Genomic DNA, 15,541 nt, shown 5'->3' with positions numbered 1-15,541 from the left:
TTCATCTGAGTCTCCAAGTATTCACAGAACTGTTTTTTTGTGAGTAGTTGAGGATCAATCCTCCAGGGTCTATGTTTCACTTTTGTCTCAAGCAGCCTCAGTGAAACAGAAACAGGACAGTAGTTGGAGTTGATGCTATTATGATATTTAACATTATGCCCTTGCAGCAAAAGTTTTCCATCAAGTAAGAATTACCTATTCTTATCTATTCTGGAATATACATTATGAACTTGAGAATGAAATGAGTACTCCCTACCTGTTGCTTTTAAAATTTTCCAAACATTATATAAATTTGTGTTACGAATATATGCATTTAAAAAATTGTGATTGGTGTGGACTTTATCTCGCCTGTGATAAGTACACACCTCCCCTCTTTATCTGCAATTGTTAACCAAAGAATAAATGGAATATTTCTGCTAATTATTGTTAATGAAGTGATAAACTTGACCTATCCATTTGGCTCTAATTTTACCATGTGGTTCATTTCCCAAGTCTGTCTCTTGTAAGAATATTCCATCTGCCTTCAACTCTCTCAGGTGAGACAGTACTTTGCCCCGTTTTACCGGCTCATTAATTCCATTCATGGTCCATGAGCAGAAAGTCATGTTTCCTCCTACTCCTACATCTCCGCTGATGTAGGAGTAGATCTTTGATGGACATAGCTTTCTACATTATGTCTTGAGGGTTTGCCAAAGAAGAATCACTAATCATAAAGTGCATATTATCCAATGTATTAAATAACAAAAATGTCTATATTGGTATAATTAGCCTATGTATTGTGTTGTTCAGTCCTCTAGGTGTCAGTGATCTTAAACTCTGTTCCCAGCATTGATCTCTAATATATACAGTACATATCTTATATACTGTGATGCTCTACTGTGACGGCAGGTGAGTGGCATTTTCTCAATGGGCATGAAATGAGGACACCAAGCTTAAAAGGGACATAGTAAATTATCTTGTGTGTGTTGGTGACAAGCTATAAAACAAACAAAAAGGTTAGATCAGTGTACTATGCACCCTATGTACTGTGTGTGTGCACGTTGGTGAATAATGAGAAAGTGAGAAGAGGAGAAAGACGACAGCTCTCCCCACAGGGGGCAGAGAACAAGAGAAGTGGAGAGACAAAGAATGCAACAGAGGTAGATAGTTGGAGAGGTGACAGAAGAAGACAGGAAGACAATTTGAGACGAGAAGCACCAAAGAGGAAAAGGTGAGGCCAAAATCAGAGTGGGAGAGTTGAAAAGAAGAGGGTTGGTGGAGGTGACAGGAGGAGGAAGTGCTGAGGTGAACAGACAGGTGAACAGGTGAGGTGAACAGGAGGAGGACATTTTAATGGGACCACTACTCTTATTGATCCAGTACTTCAGCAGCAATTATATCAGTTCTTTTTGTTATTTAAGAGGGAAAAAAGAAACAAATTAAGAACACAGTTAACATTTCTTTATTTTTGGCTGGAATGCAACAGTGGGGCCAGCCATATAATCTCAAATGTCCCTGACTGAGTGACTGGCTGACTGAGTGGTGATATTTCCACTGGTCAGCCAAGTGCTTCATCCAACACACTGAGCAGAGACAGCAGGACAGAGGGAGGGAGAGAGAGAAGTCATCGCTAATGAGGTTTCGTTCGAACTGCTATGACCAACTCTGCATATCAAACAGAGGGAGTTAGAAATAAAGACCTGCCTCTAATAAAAGTCTGTTATGATCTGAAGTTGGAGGCTGTGCTCTGTGTGAGAGACAAATGAAGACAGATACTCTGTTTGTATGAAAGTGCTCCTGTGGCTCACCTGCTAGAACACATACCTTTTGGGCTTAGTTCTTGCCGCGGCGGCCCGGGTTCAAGTCTGGCCTCTGGGCTTTTGCTGCGTGTCATCCTCTCTGTCTCTCTCCTTATTTTCTGGTCAGTCTCTCACTACAACTGTAATAAAGGCAAAAGCCTGAAAAAATAACTTAAAAATGAAAGCTAGCCTTCTCTTCTACCTTTCTTTCTGAGTCATCATTTTACAGTAAATACCAATGAAATCACAGCTCAGTCTTTGTCTTTCATTTATGTGATTTGTGATTTCTTTCAGACGACAACGCGGTTATATCAGTATTACAATATAAGCAGTCTAGCCATATATTAGGTTTTGACCTAGTCTTGTTTATGTACTGTGCATATATTAACCTTCTTGAATAGTAAACTGCAACAGCATTGTATTGATATCATATCGCTAATGGTTACTGTTAATTATGAGGTCATATTCCTATAATTTAATTAACTCTGTGTGTGGGCTCCAGGCTGCTAGCATACATAATGTAAGGAGTCTCTCTGCACACTGTGGAGTGATGTGTGCACAAATGCTTAACCTAGGTACTTTTCAAGGAGGAGTAGAGCAGTTAAAACACTAGAACATCTGCTTAGTTTAACCTGAACATATAGCCATTTATTTAACAGTAACACTGAACACATTACAGTTTTTTTTTTCTTTTAGTGCAATTTGTCAATCAGTTCTCAAAAGAGATCGTCCATCCTTACTCACATATCATATGAGAATAAAAGCTTACAGTAGTTCAAAATAAAGCATTGCTTAAAAAAATAAACAAACTCTAACTCGCTTTATTTTGTAGGCAAAATCTCAAAAGAGTTAGTGATTCTGTGGTTAACTTTTGCTGCTATGACAGAGATCTGTTTTAGCACAGGCACTATGCACTGACTACAGGGCAGCCCGCGGACTGATGTGACTGTTTGTGTCTGTCATTCACTCTCAGTATGGATAAAAGTATAATAAGCATCTTTAGTTGGGGGGAGGTTTTCAATTTGGACATTACATATAAATGTGGGACTGAAGAAAATTGTATTATCAAAATAATCTGGCGTGTCAGATATTATTGCTGATGGGCCAGTTTTGGCCCGTGGGCCACCAGTTGCCGACCATTGCTGTAGACGTTTGGACAGGTGTGTGTGTTTGTGTGTGTGTGTGTGTGTGTGTGTTTGTTTGTGTGCAGAGCTGCCCTGCCCCTCACACACACAGGCTCAGAGAGAGAGAGAGATCTCTGGATTTGGAATTGCAAATATGCATCATGTCAAATGCCTAAATCGGAAACTGAGTTTATATTATATATTATATAAAATGTGCAAGATAACTTTTATGTGGCAATAATAAATGGCCCAATTTAATACTGGGTTTCGGTACCCATCCCTGCAGATGAACAGGGTTTCAGAGTGATAAAATAGAGCAAAACAGAATAAGAAAGCTGAGGCAGGAAAAATAAAGTGAACCTAATAAAGAAGGACAAAGGGATGCAAAGGAGATAGAGCAAAGAAGGAAGTAAAGAGAGAGCAGAGGGAGGAGAGGAGCGGCTTGTGAATTGACATGACGTCTGTGGGCTGAGAATCAAAGCAACGACAGGAAGCCTTTGAGCACCAAGAGCAGCAAGGAGCATGTGTCTGTGTGGTCTCACTGTGTGGGTGTGTGTGCAGTCATGGGTGTGGATACATATGTGTGTCTTCACAAAAAAGGAGAAAGGAGCCGAGGCCTGAGCAGGCCCAGATTGCTTTGAAAAGGCCGACTCGGCACTGTCACTTTGTTTTTCCAACAAAATGATGATAATAGTCTTCTCTAGACAGACAGATGCACACACACACACACAGCGTACATTCACCAGTCCATATCATTTGGGGACTCGCTGTGATGTGGGTCTCCATGGAAACGGCAACAACTTAGTGCTGTCTGATGTATAATGACAGTGAGCATTGCACCTGAGGTGAAAGAGAGGGGCTGACGGGGGAGGGAGAGAGAAACAGAGGGGAAAAAAATGATCAGAGCAGAGCAGAGAAGAAACCTGGTGAGACTTAACGTGTTGTAGATAAAATTAAAGTTACATTCTTAAATAAACTCTCTGGCTTTGTAGTTTTGACTTAGTGTAATTGTGTTGCAGCCCTCTTGGTGTCACCCTCTCCTGAAGCACATACTGAACCAAGAAATGTATATGAAGTGAATATCCTGCATTAGCATATAAATTCATCTTTGTCTTTCTACTTTGCATTTTTAGATAATGTGAAATAAATTATTATTCAGCCTACAGCCGGAGTTAATTAACAGCTTTTACATTAAACTGTACTAAACATACAGATTTTTAAGAAAAAAAAAAGTATTATTTAATTATTTGCTTTTACAGACATTTTTTAAACGTGACACTTTTATTTCTTCTAGCGAGAGACTGATTCTTCGCATTTAAAACTGCATTAATTGAATTATTTTTTTTATTTGCTGGTTGGGGGCAACACAACAAGCTGTAAACACAACTTGTTAGCTTTTTACCTACAACCATCAGACTAAATAATATCTGAGTTAGCCTGGGGCTTTACCTTACTGACCCTGATCATCTACTACTATTAATCTATGGACAATTTTAAGCACACTTACTATTTTAATCTTTTTTACACTAGCTAAGCTAGTTGCACTTGTTTGTTGTGTACTCTGTGTTTTTCATTTCCGGCCATGCATGATGTATGAACTGATGCTTTTACAGAAATGAACCTCCCAACAGATAAATAAAGTTATTTTTGTGTTTGAACATTGGCACCTTAAGTTGGGAACATACTGCCGCAGCGTGATAACCCTGACACCAATAGGAAACATCGTGCTGCAGCTCGCCAATAGGACCAGGACCACACACTGAGCAATACAATGTGCACACTTTAACTTAAATTATGTGTGAACACCCACCACTTGAACTTTATTTCTCACCTGAAGAAGTGATCTCCAGAGCTGTGGCTCACCACACAAAATCTTCTTTGCCAGTGTCTTTGTAACAAAGCGATTGTGGGTCGTATAGCTTTTTATATTTCTCTATCACAAAAAGTATTCTCTCCTCATTTATTGTACAAGACACAGAGACAACAAGAGGTTAGGAGAGCACAAAACAGCATTTTCTCTGGGAAAAAAATTTGTTTTTTCAGGGGCTGTGAGGCTGGAAATAGAACAGTGACGTGAAGTGTTGTGGGGCGTGTTAGTATTGTCTATGTGTTTTCTACGTACAGCCCCCACACCGGTAGGTGCTGTACATAGAAAATAAGGGGGTTGGATGTGTTATCTTGGAGTCATGCGTGTGAATGTTTATTTTTTGCTCCCATAGCTCTGAAAAAGAAAGAACCCTGTGCATGTTCTGATTTGAATTTATGTGTTTCCAGTTGTTGTCAAAGTGAATTAAAGCCTCTGGCTAATGCTACGTCTGAACATGACCTAACATTTCACTCTCCAATTTGCAGGTAATGAGCCGTCACCGTTGGGCACTGTTGAGAGCTACAACCCAGTGAAGCGACGCTGGGAGTATGTGTTGCCCATGCCCACCGCACGCTGCTCCTCTGCCCTCCTGCAGACAACCGGCATGCTCTTTGTCATTGGTGGTGTTGCCCAGGGACCCAGTAATGCTGTGGAGGCTCTCTGCTTACAGGAAGCAGTGTGACATATGCACACACACTAACACACAAACAGGAATAAATGCAAACTGGCATTGATATTTTATTCATGTTTGTGCATAAACAAACAAAAAGACATCCACAGATTACACTTAGATACTTTTCTATCTTTATGTCCAACTCATGGATTCCTCTTGTATACTGGGATGTAAGAAATGATTTTTCACGTTCAACAAGCATTTTCAAATAGGAGCTGCAGGACCAGTTTGTGACTGAGATGGACGAATGCAAGATTAAGGACATTCATGATGACTGCTGTGACTGGCAAGGACAGAAAACTGACAACTTTTCTATTATGGGGAAAATCAGAGGAAGACAAAAAAAATGAGCAAAAAACAGATGCACACACACCGTGTCTAATGAAACAACACGCCTTCGAACTGTTGAGCATTTTTCAGAATAAAAGCAGGGTACTTTTCTGGATATTAAAGGAACATAGGGCCATATCTGTATCTCCTCTTTGCAGCAGTGTTGCTCTCCCCCGTTGCTGTGACAGCAAGCTTGGACACTTTTCTATGACCTTAGAAAACAACACTTTGTTTTAGACAGTGACGTTCTGGGAATGTGAATGTTTTGGTTCTTCTCCATTGGTTGCAGTGTTGTATATGTATGAAAGTTAGCACTGCTAGCTCCCATAGTATCAATGAGAACAGCTCTTAACATGCGTTCACACTGCAAACACCTCCAGCAGCTGCCAGTCAGAAGTCAGAAGAGGTCCATCCATAAACGCCGACTGATGTTGACCACAGTCACTGTGTTTCCTTTATTTGTAGTTGAAGAAAAGTTGATTGTGGTCGAACTTGTCGGCACCTCGCTTTGTTACGCATCTATCCACCTGTGCTACAACATTAGGATCACAGCAATGAATCACCAAACTCAAATGCTCCTTCACCCTGTAGCACAGGGATGAAGTTGCCCATGGAGAGAAAACGGAGTCAGTCATACCTGCTGCACTGAAGCATCCAGACAGATGGATAATAAACTGAACATCAGCTTCCTGACATATTATATTCCCCTGAGTTTTATGATTGATAGCAGTACATTTCTTTACCTTGTGATGATAGCTGTGAAAGTTAGGAGCAATGGAGGAATCAAATAGAATAGAACAAAATAGAATAGGACAAAATCATACAGTACATACGGGTCAGAGTTTCATTTTTATGATTAAGGTAATATTTTCCAAGAAATCTAATTCTTGAAAGAGTACTGGATACAGTTCTGTGAAATAGCCGGTCGAACCAAATCTTATTTGGTCTGAATCAAAACTGGGGGGTTGCATATGCCTTCGGGGTGTCGTTACTCAGTCAAATGTAAACACGCTTGATAAAAATATCACATGATACAAATAAGTTTGTGTTACTTACACTGTCACCTGCAAAGATAACATTATTATAAGTGATGTGCGTCGCAAATGATCACCCATAAATCTACTCAGAACTCGTAGAAATTACTTTGAAGACTTTGAAAACCCCTGGTCTGACCCCAGTATACAGACCATTATATACATTGATAGTTTCTGCACAACAATAGATGGAAAATTGTCTATTTAACCACCGAGAATCTGTCTTTTGAGTATAAAATAGACAGCACCTATAGATGTAAGAGGAGGCTCAAAAGTTTGTAGCTGCAGTGAGCTTGTAAAGCAAAACATCAAAAAATATCTATAGAATCTAATACAGGAAAATCTACATTGTAGGCCCTCATGCTCAGCTGGTTCCAAACAATCACTGATTTGCCTATAAATCACTAAATATGCTGCTTCTGGCAGAATTTTGAACTGAGAAAGAAGTGTTTGTATCAGTGTTAGGTAACTGAAAATCTTATCAGTTACAAATGACATGATACCCATTGAAAACATTATTATGCTATTTGACTAATTACTCAGCTGCAAAGGTAATTGGTTGCATTGCTCATTACTTAACTTTAGTTACTGAGCCCAACTCCAGCAAAGGAGCCTTTTAAACAACTCCACACAGCCGCCACACTCTCATGTTACATCATCTGTATTTAACATGAGCTGAAGCATTAGCTAACATTCGAAAACACAACATGTAAATATGACATCTTCAGATTTACCAGGAGGCGTCTTTGGGTAGAAGCTTGCTATATGGTAAGCTAACATGTCCTGTTGCAGCCTGTTTATCTGAACCCAGAGATGCCAGACTAATGTTAACTCTTGAAAAGTAAGGAAAGATGCTGACCTCCAAAGTGTCTAAGAAACAAACTGTGGGATTAGTAACTTGTGATCTGTTACACAGGTTATGACAACACTGTGCATTAGTGCTTTAAGAAGATTTCCTATGGATACAAGTCGACATGTCTTTTTCTATTACCCCGCTTCGCCATTAGAATTCATTGTGACTGTTGTGATCAGAGCCACCCTTCAGTCCTATAGCAAGTATGCATTTAATACTCAAAAGACAGATGGTGAAGATTCAGTTTATTTGATCTGAGGTGAAACTTTTCTGAGCAATGAAAGTTGATGGAGGGAGCTGCTGTGCAGAATGATCTGACAGATTCAGTGACCTGTGGACGGCACACGAGGTCACGCAGGAAACGAAGGAGTAACCTGGTGCAGTGTTAGTGTACAACGTGAAGCCTCTCTTGGTCTTGTGTTTGCTGTCCCTGCAGCTGTTCTGCTGAGGCGTGTTCATATTTGTAGCATTTTTGAATGTCCACCTGAGGTCATCAGCTTCCCCATTCAGAACTGGTGCACTGAAACCACCTGACCTGGCTCAGGAGGTGGTCCAGCAAAGAATTATGGGCTCCAGCCAAAATCATGGTTTTTACTGAGACTCGATTTATTATATTAAAGCCAATTTTCCACTACAACTGAAGCAGATGATGCAATTAGTGGGATTTTACTGATATGTGCAGTAGTCCAATGCTGATCGACCCTATTCCACGCTGATGGATATGAGACTAGATTGCATCGTCAGATATGATTGGTCACAGATAGTGGTCTAACACATGCATAAAAGTTCAGATACTCCTCCCCACCTTAAATTGAAGACAACATTCATCTGCTACATCCTAACTACTTTAAATTACTGAATAAATTACTCATATATACAGAGAGGGCAGAGAGAACAGGACAGACAATACAGATGAGAAAGAGAGAGAGCTACCTCTGGCTTCCAAAGTACACATTGTTTCATACACACACAGAAACACACACACATCCTTTTCACTGTCTTGCCCCACCTCTTACAGTTTTCTGGTCTCCACCCTGGCAAACCTTGTTAACAGAGTCCGATATCTTTTGCTGTGACAGAGCTCTGACAGTGCAGGAGCTCAGATGAGATGCCATGTGACAGTTTGTTATTTCTGGTGCTGCATTGTGTACACCTGTTTGAGTGATTTGGAAACTAGCCATGCACCACTAGCCATCACATACTGTGTACCCATTAACACACACACACACACACACACACACACACACACACACACACACACACACACACAAACACACACTGCTGCTTGTACACAAAGCCACAGCACAGACCTGCAAGTCTGGATGCATGCTCACTCACTCCCTCACTCACTCACTCCCTCACTCACTCACTCACTCACTCCCTCACTCACAGTTTTCTCTGGAACCAACGACAAAAGCTTGGAGAGAGTACACAGATAATTTTGTCAGTAAACAGCTCTGTGGCCCTTCATCCAGCACTCATTAGCTAACTTGATACAGCTGCAGTTTGTGTGTGTGTGTGTGTGTGTGTGTGTGTGTGTGTGTGTGTGTGTGTGTGTGTGTGTGTACGTGTGTTTTCACATGGTTGAATTTAGCAATGCAAAGGCAAAACAAAGATTTTTATTTTCATGTAGCTTGCCCAAATGCAAACAAAAAGTAATAATTGGCTTTGTTTTGGCAACTTTTATGGGACTTTAGGGGATTTTTTTGCATTGCCATACCACGGTGGGCCTCTGAGGAGAATTAGCAGTGATGCACACCATGCCACAGCTGGAGTAACTGTTTTGTTTTTGCCACGTGTGGCTGAGCAAGTCCAACTTTCACACTCATTATAGCTCCATATTTGTCTCTACCAACTCTTGAGGAAACTATCTGTAGCTCATTAGCTGCTAAATGCTCCACTGTGTTCTCCAGCTCCTCTTTCACTGAGTTTCATCTGAGCTTTTTCATTCGAAATGAGGTTGATGAGAGTGATGTTCAACCAAAATAATAAAGTAGCAGATTTTTCACTACAAGCTGTCACATTACACATGGTCATTTGACCCATTGTTAATATAAGAGTATTGATTTGTGCAGCTTCAAATCATTTACATTTTTATATTCATGCACTTACTGATTTCTGCCGTTAGGGGGCAGAGGAACCCCATAACAAACTGGAAACACAACAAGCAGTTGAATGTGTGCAATTTTCAGTGTCCTTTTATATCTGCTTTGGCCTTCACCAGTCCATATTGTAAATGTTTTTCTCTTGCTAAATGTTTGACCAGCTAGCTACCTGCTGCTACTGGAAACCAGGTTGATGAAAACAGAATTTGCAGGGCTTTGAAGCCAAAACAGTGAGCTACAAGAGGCATAGTCATTTGACGCATCATCAATATTAAAAAAAAAAAAAAAAAACTCATTAGAGTAGTTTCGATACATCCTTCATTTCCTGTTTGTCCCTGTTCTTGCATGTGTGGATTCATGGTTCTATGAGCAGTTGTGTACTGATCTGACGATTGCTATGCTTGTGTGTGTGTGTGTGTGTGTGTGTGTGTGTGTGTGTGTGTGTGTGTGTGTGTGTGTGTGTGTGTGTGTGTGTGTGTGTGTGTTCAAAATTTCTGACACCCAGACACACTCACTGTCTATTATTGTGTGAGCCATGTGGGGGATGTACACTGTCTCCTTTGCCACACTGCAGTCCCCAAGGAATTCTGGGATACTGACAGAGCTAGCTCTCTCTTTTGGTTGTCTGGTTTCTTTTGTTCTATTTGAATAAAAAAAAAAACAACAAAAAATTCTCACTCCCCCTCTGACCCTGTCACTGTCAGACTGTTTTATAGAGAAAATGCCTCATAAATCTAGACTTTCTCCTCAATAGAAAAGATGCCTCATAAATCTGTTTTTCTGGCTCCTGATGTGACATTCAACATCAGGTTCTCCACTCACTGGAATGAAATCCTTCCACTGCAGGTTGAGAAACAGAATAAAAGAGCAGGTTGCTTCAGTACAGGAGGCAGCTAATTACATGCTGTACTTTTTTAGCAGGCCCCGAGCAGATGATGCACAAGCATATGTAAATCTGTATGTAAATGTGTTCCTACAGGACTAGTTGAAAGCCAAAATGTATTGTGATCCTACTTCCCCTGACAAGAGCATTTATATGGTTTAAAGTGTCTGGGTGAATATTTTCAAACTGAATCCAAAAAAATCTGCAGAACCTGAGGCACAGGGCAATTTTATAAGCAATAAGTGCCCTAAGCTTATTCCACAGGTCTTTCAACACACTGCAGTATGGAGGGATATTGAAAAATGGAAACAAATGCACAAGATCAACACTCATTTTCAGGCATGTTTTTATTATCTGGAGCGAACAGACGACATGCGTATTGCCCCCAAAAAAGTTGCCTTGTGTATCATTACCTCTCGAACATTTGTAGATACAGTATGTACCCTCTTGTCCAAGACACATTCAGGGCCCTGTTCTGGTGTAGGCACACTGTGGAAGGCACACTTTGTGCCTTGATTAACAAAAATAAGGCCCACAGACTCAGGTTCTGACAAAACAACAGGGGTGCATTCAGCACAGTGCAAAGATGGGAGCGGAAGATGCTGAATTTACACTGTTTTCAGTTTTATGAATCCAATGTAGAACTGTGTTTTATTTTTGACAATGTAAAGCCTTTCTACTTTTTTTTCTTTTTTTTCTTTTGTGCGGGGAAACTTCACCGCCGTTTCCTGGGAAACCGGAAAAAAGTGTCTACACCCGCCGGTAGCATAAATGTGTTCCTCTTACATTAGCATACCCATGTGTTCTTGTTGTTTTTCCTTTCATATTTGGGTCTGTGGTTGGGAAAAAAATATCAAACATCCCCTTGATTATTACTGATGAGGTGATCAGAATTAGATAGAATAGTATCTCTTCTTATCTCTTCTTTTTTTTGTTGTTTATTGTTCATGTTTGTTAATTACTTTGCCCTCCAGTTGTTTGTGTTGTGGATTGAGGTTGTGAGGTGACAGATGTGTCGTGGTGTCGTCCAGATCTGAGCTGGGTTCCCCAAAGTGTTTGTCACTAGTTATGTGTTGTTGCAAAGCTTTGCAAATATTTTTGTAATAGAAATATATACACAAATCAATATATAGACAAATGTGTTTATTTTCAACAAGTTGGGCAGATGAGATGCATAGGAGCACGGTTTGTGTAACACTGAGGATGAGCGTGTATGTAATTATGCTATTGAACATATGGTTCCTAATAGAAATGTCAACAAAAAGGTGATATTAAGGATGACAAGAAAGACAACAGAGGTGTATTTGGTACAAAAAACGCTGACCTATGGATTATGACCTTAATGTGTTGTTGGATCCAAATGGATATCAGCAAAATGAAAAAAAATACGAATGAGTTTTGACACAGGATTATAATTTTAAATACCATGAATCAACCAAGTTGCTTCAAATTAACATCATCTCAAAACCCAGGCAGCTTGAGATCCACTGGTTGTCACTGCTGTCCACCATTTCACTGGTGAGTGAAACTAGTTTGTACAGACATTTTGGGAAACACAAACCCAACATCCCTCCCCTCTTCTGATCTGTCTCGCTGTACTGTGCCGTTTTCTTACAGTGACTGACCTGGTAGAAACCTGGTAAACTGCTTTGTGGTCTCATTGGATCAGTATTGCCATGTGCTCTGTATGTGCAAATGTGATTCGGGAGGTTTACTGAACTTAATTAAATATTGTGAAGGTGAAAATTAGAAAGCTGAACATGAGAAAAGGAGGACTCAACTCACTCAGATGCTGTGTGTGAGGAGGTGGTTGGCCAAGTGTGTGAAACACCAAAAACTTAAATAAATTATTATTTATGTTAATGCTTTACACTTTATATTTTATCCCTATAATTACCCTGTAAACATAGAGTTGTAGAAACACATGTACTGTATAACCCCTGTAAGTCAAATAGACTGACCCACACACACAAACTTCTGCCACTTTAAACTATGCACTTGCAGTAAATCAAGCCCATACAGCACTGATTTCATGCTAACACTAACGCTGGATCCAGATGTGACCCCGGCTGAACAGCACTGAGAACATATTCATTCATATTCATTCCAATAATATAACTATGAAAAATAAAGATATCACATAAATATAAAATTAATTTGAAGTTTGATATGCTGTTTATTACAATTAGATCATATTGACTGAGACAAGTAAAATTCTGTTTTTACTCGAATCCAAACATTTTGAGTTGCTTTAATGCAGCATTGTTCAAACAATAATTTAAACATTTAAGGGGGGGACTACACCTATTTTACGCATGAAAATCAATTTAATGATGAAAACAGTTGTGTAATATGGTAATCTGTGGCTTAGGATGTGCATTCTACAGTCTGAGTCTACAGTCAAAATAAGTTTGGCTTGGGAATTAAAAAATAAAGTTTTTTGGGGAAGCTTGTGTTTCAAACATGGAGTTTGAAAGATGTTGGCCTTAACCAGGCAAGGTGGGTCTAATAAAACAAACTATTCAGCATTTTTGAGCATTATCCATAAGCCTGATTTTTGATAGACCTGTACTCAGATCAGATCACAGGTTGATCTCTTGCTAAACAGCAGACACATTAATACAATTTTCAATTTAATAGATATGTTGTAGACAATTGTAAAATTGTATCATAAAATATACACATGTTCATTCACAATCACTACCTCTGAAATATGGTCGTAAAACAATGGAGCCTTGAGAGACCACTTTACGTGACTATGGAAATGTTCATTTCCTGACATTATCATGCTTTAACTGGATAGTTTGACATTTTGGCCAACATGTGGGAAAAGAGTTAGATGAGAAGATTGATACAACTCTTAAACCTCTCTTGTGGATTAACTATGGAGCTACATCCTGGGAGTGATAACGTCACCTTATTAAGTACCTCTATCCACCTAGTACTTCTTTACAGTCTTTTAGCTGTTGCCTGGCAACCTCAGTGTTGCTACAAGACTGCGGGATGTCACTACGGCTGGCCGTTGTTAGCTGAGAAGTCGTTAAGGTAGCGATCTCGAAGATCTCGGTTCTGTTATCTTTGGCGACACCTTTGACAAAACATGGTAATTGCATGTTTGGTGTGGTATAGGTAAGTGGATGCATGAACAGATTTTTGAGAGAAGCTTTCTTTATCCTATGTCTCCTATGGCTTCATGCTTAGTGCACAGATATGAGCGTGGTACTGATCTTCTTGCGCAGGTTTCAGAAAGAGAGCAATGAGCAAATATACCGAAATGTCAAACTATCCCTTCAATAACCACACTTTTTTCTGAATTTGCTGATTTCCACCTGTATCTGTTTTTCTACAGGATATGTCATCATACACAGGCAAAATAATCAAGGCAAACTAGAAATTACTTCATCAGCTTAAAAACATTTCTTCTCTGTCTATTGTCTGAGCTGAGCCAGCTGTTCACTGAAGGGTTAAGCATCACTCAGCAGCAAACACACATTGTGTTGTTGCTTCAGCTAATGTGAGCTGCTTATTCTGTGCCACAGATGTACAAAGTTATTACAACACAATTCATGCTTCTCGATAATCCCTCTAGAAACAAACAAGATTAGGCCACTGCCTGTTTACAGGAGGGGTGTTTCCCTTTCATTACCTTCTCACACAGACAGAGAGTGAAAGAAGAAGGCATACACTCTTGCTATTATGAGTCTTCTTATAACAATAATGGTAATCACAGTAATAAAATGCTGTGGTTGTTGTTGTAACTGTAATAGATCAATGTGACACTGCAGTGTTTTCTTGTAGTGTTGGATTGAAGGAGAAATTTTTGAGAAAGTGTATCAGGCTGGATTAAAAGGCAACGTCAAGACTCAATCACAGTAGAAGGATGATGTCATGTACACAAGGAAAGGCTGCCTCCCCTCTCCAAAGCCTGCCAGCCACACTGTTACACCAAAAGACAAAAAAAAAATCATAACAAAGATTAATGTGATAAAGTTTTCACTTAGAGCAGGATTCCATCAGCCCCATTAACAGCTCCATAACTAGGCCTACATTACTTTCCATCTTATTAATAACAACATTAATGTCAACTTGAAGAAAAGAGAAGAAAAAAGTCTGAGTCTTCTCAGTATTTATTCAGAATACATGCTTTGGTGCAAGATCAACATCAGATCACTTCATTCAGCACATTTATGTCATATTTTGAGTCCTGATCTGGCTGAAAGTTGGTCAGGAAGGTGACACACAGTATTGTTTGTTTGGCTGTGGCCAGCGTCAGTGTGGCTGACAGGCTTTGGTTTTCAGACCGAGTTGTGGCTGTGACTCCAGTGCAGTAGTTCAGTGCCTATACTAAATGTGAGGTAGTGCCTCGACTATGAATCCTGTACTATAATAAACTATTTTGACTTGCTGTCTAATTCCATGTGTCCTGTGTACATTTTTTTCTGCCCGGCTGACTCCAGCACTTTCTACTGGGGAAAAAGAGGAGAAAGACAAAGAGCAGAGACAATGACAGGGAAGTCCATGTACCTATTTCCATGCCTGTCTCTTAAGAGGTGTATGGGGAGATTTCTCCAGAATGTCACCTGATCCATTATAGATGAAGCTAACATCAAAACCCACTTCAAACACAGCACTCAGATGGAGCACTCCTATATAGAGAGAGCAAAATCACAATGAGCATTTCTTTTCTCTCAGTGGTAATAACTGGATATACTGTATGACTCCATGGTCAGCTGCGTCTGTCTCTTTCTGCCATACTCTCCAAGGGACTTGTTTGTCACACAGAACACGTCTCATATTAAATACGAGCTGCAGTCTTCAGGAAACAGCCCCTATGTTATGTAATATAATGTTCCCACAGTCTTGAGTCTTCATCGAGAATGGGCTAAGTATTACA

General features: G+C 39.9%; 1 protein-coding gene across 1 annotated transcript in view; it reads left to right on the top strand.

Annotated features, from left to right (window-relative positions):
* The window catches only part of klhdc8b (kelch domain containing 8B), a 209,412-nt gene extending 194,136 nt beyond the window's left edge, over positions 1 to 15,276 (top strand). The window contains exon 7 of the mRNA XM_071475568.1: positions 5,255 to 15,276. Coding sequence (XP_071331669.1) covers positions 5,255 to 5,451 — 197 coding nt within the window. The 3' untranslated portion in view covers positions 5,452 to 15,276. The remainder of the gene's footprint in view (positions 1 to 5,254) is intronic.
* Positions 15,277 to 15,541: the final 265 nt, after the last annotated feature.

Source organism: Trachinotus anak, unplaced genomic scaffold (assembly GCF_046630095.1).
Source record: "Trachinotus anak isolate AG129_WGS33_773 ecotype Australia unplaced genomic scaffold, CSIRO_AGI_Tana_v1 ptg000004l, whole genome shotgun sequence".
Lineage (NCBI taxonomy): Eukaryota > Metazoa > Chordata > Actinopteri > Carangiformes > Carangidae > Trachinotus > Trachinotus anak.
Note: the sequence above shows the minus strand (reverse complement) of the source record. Positions and strands in the feature narration are given on the sequence as shown.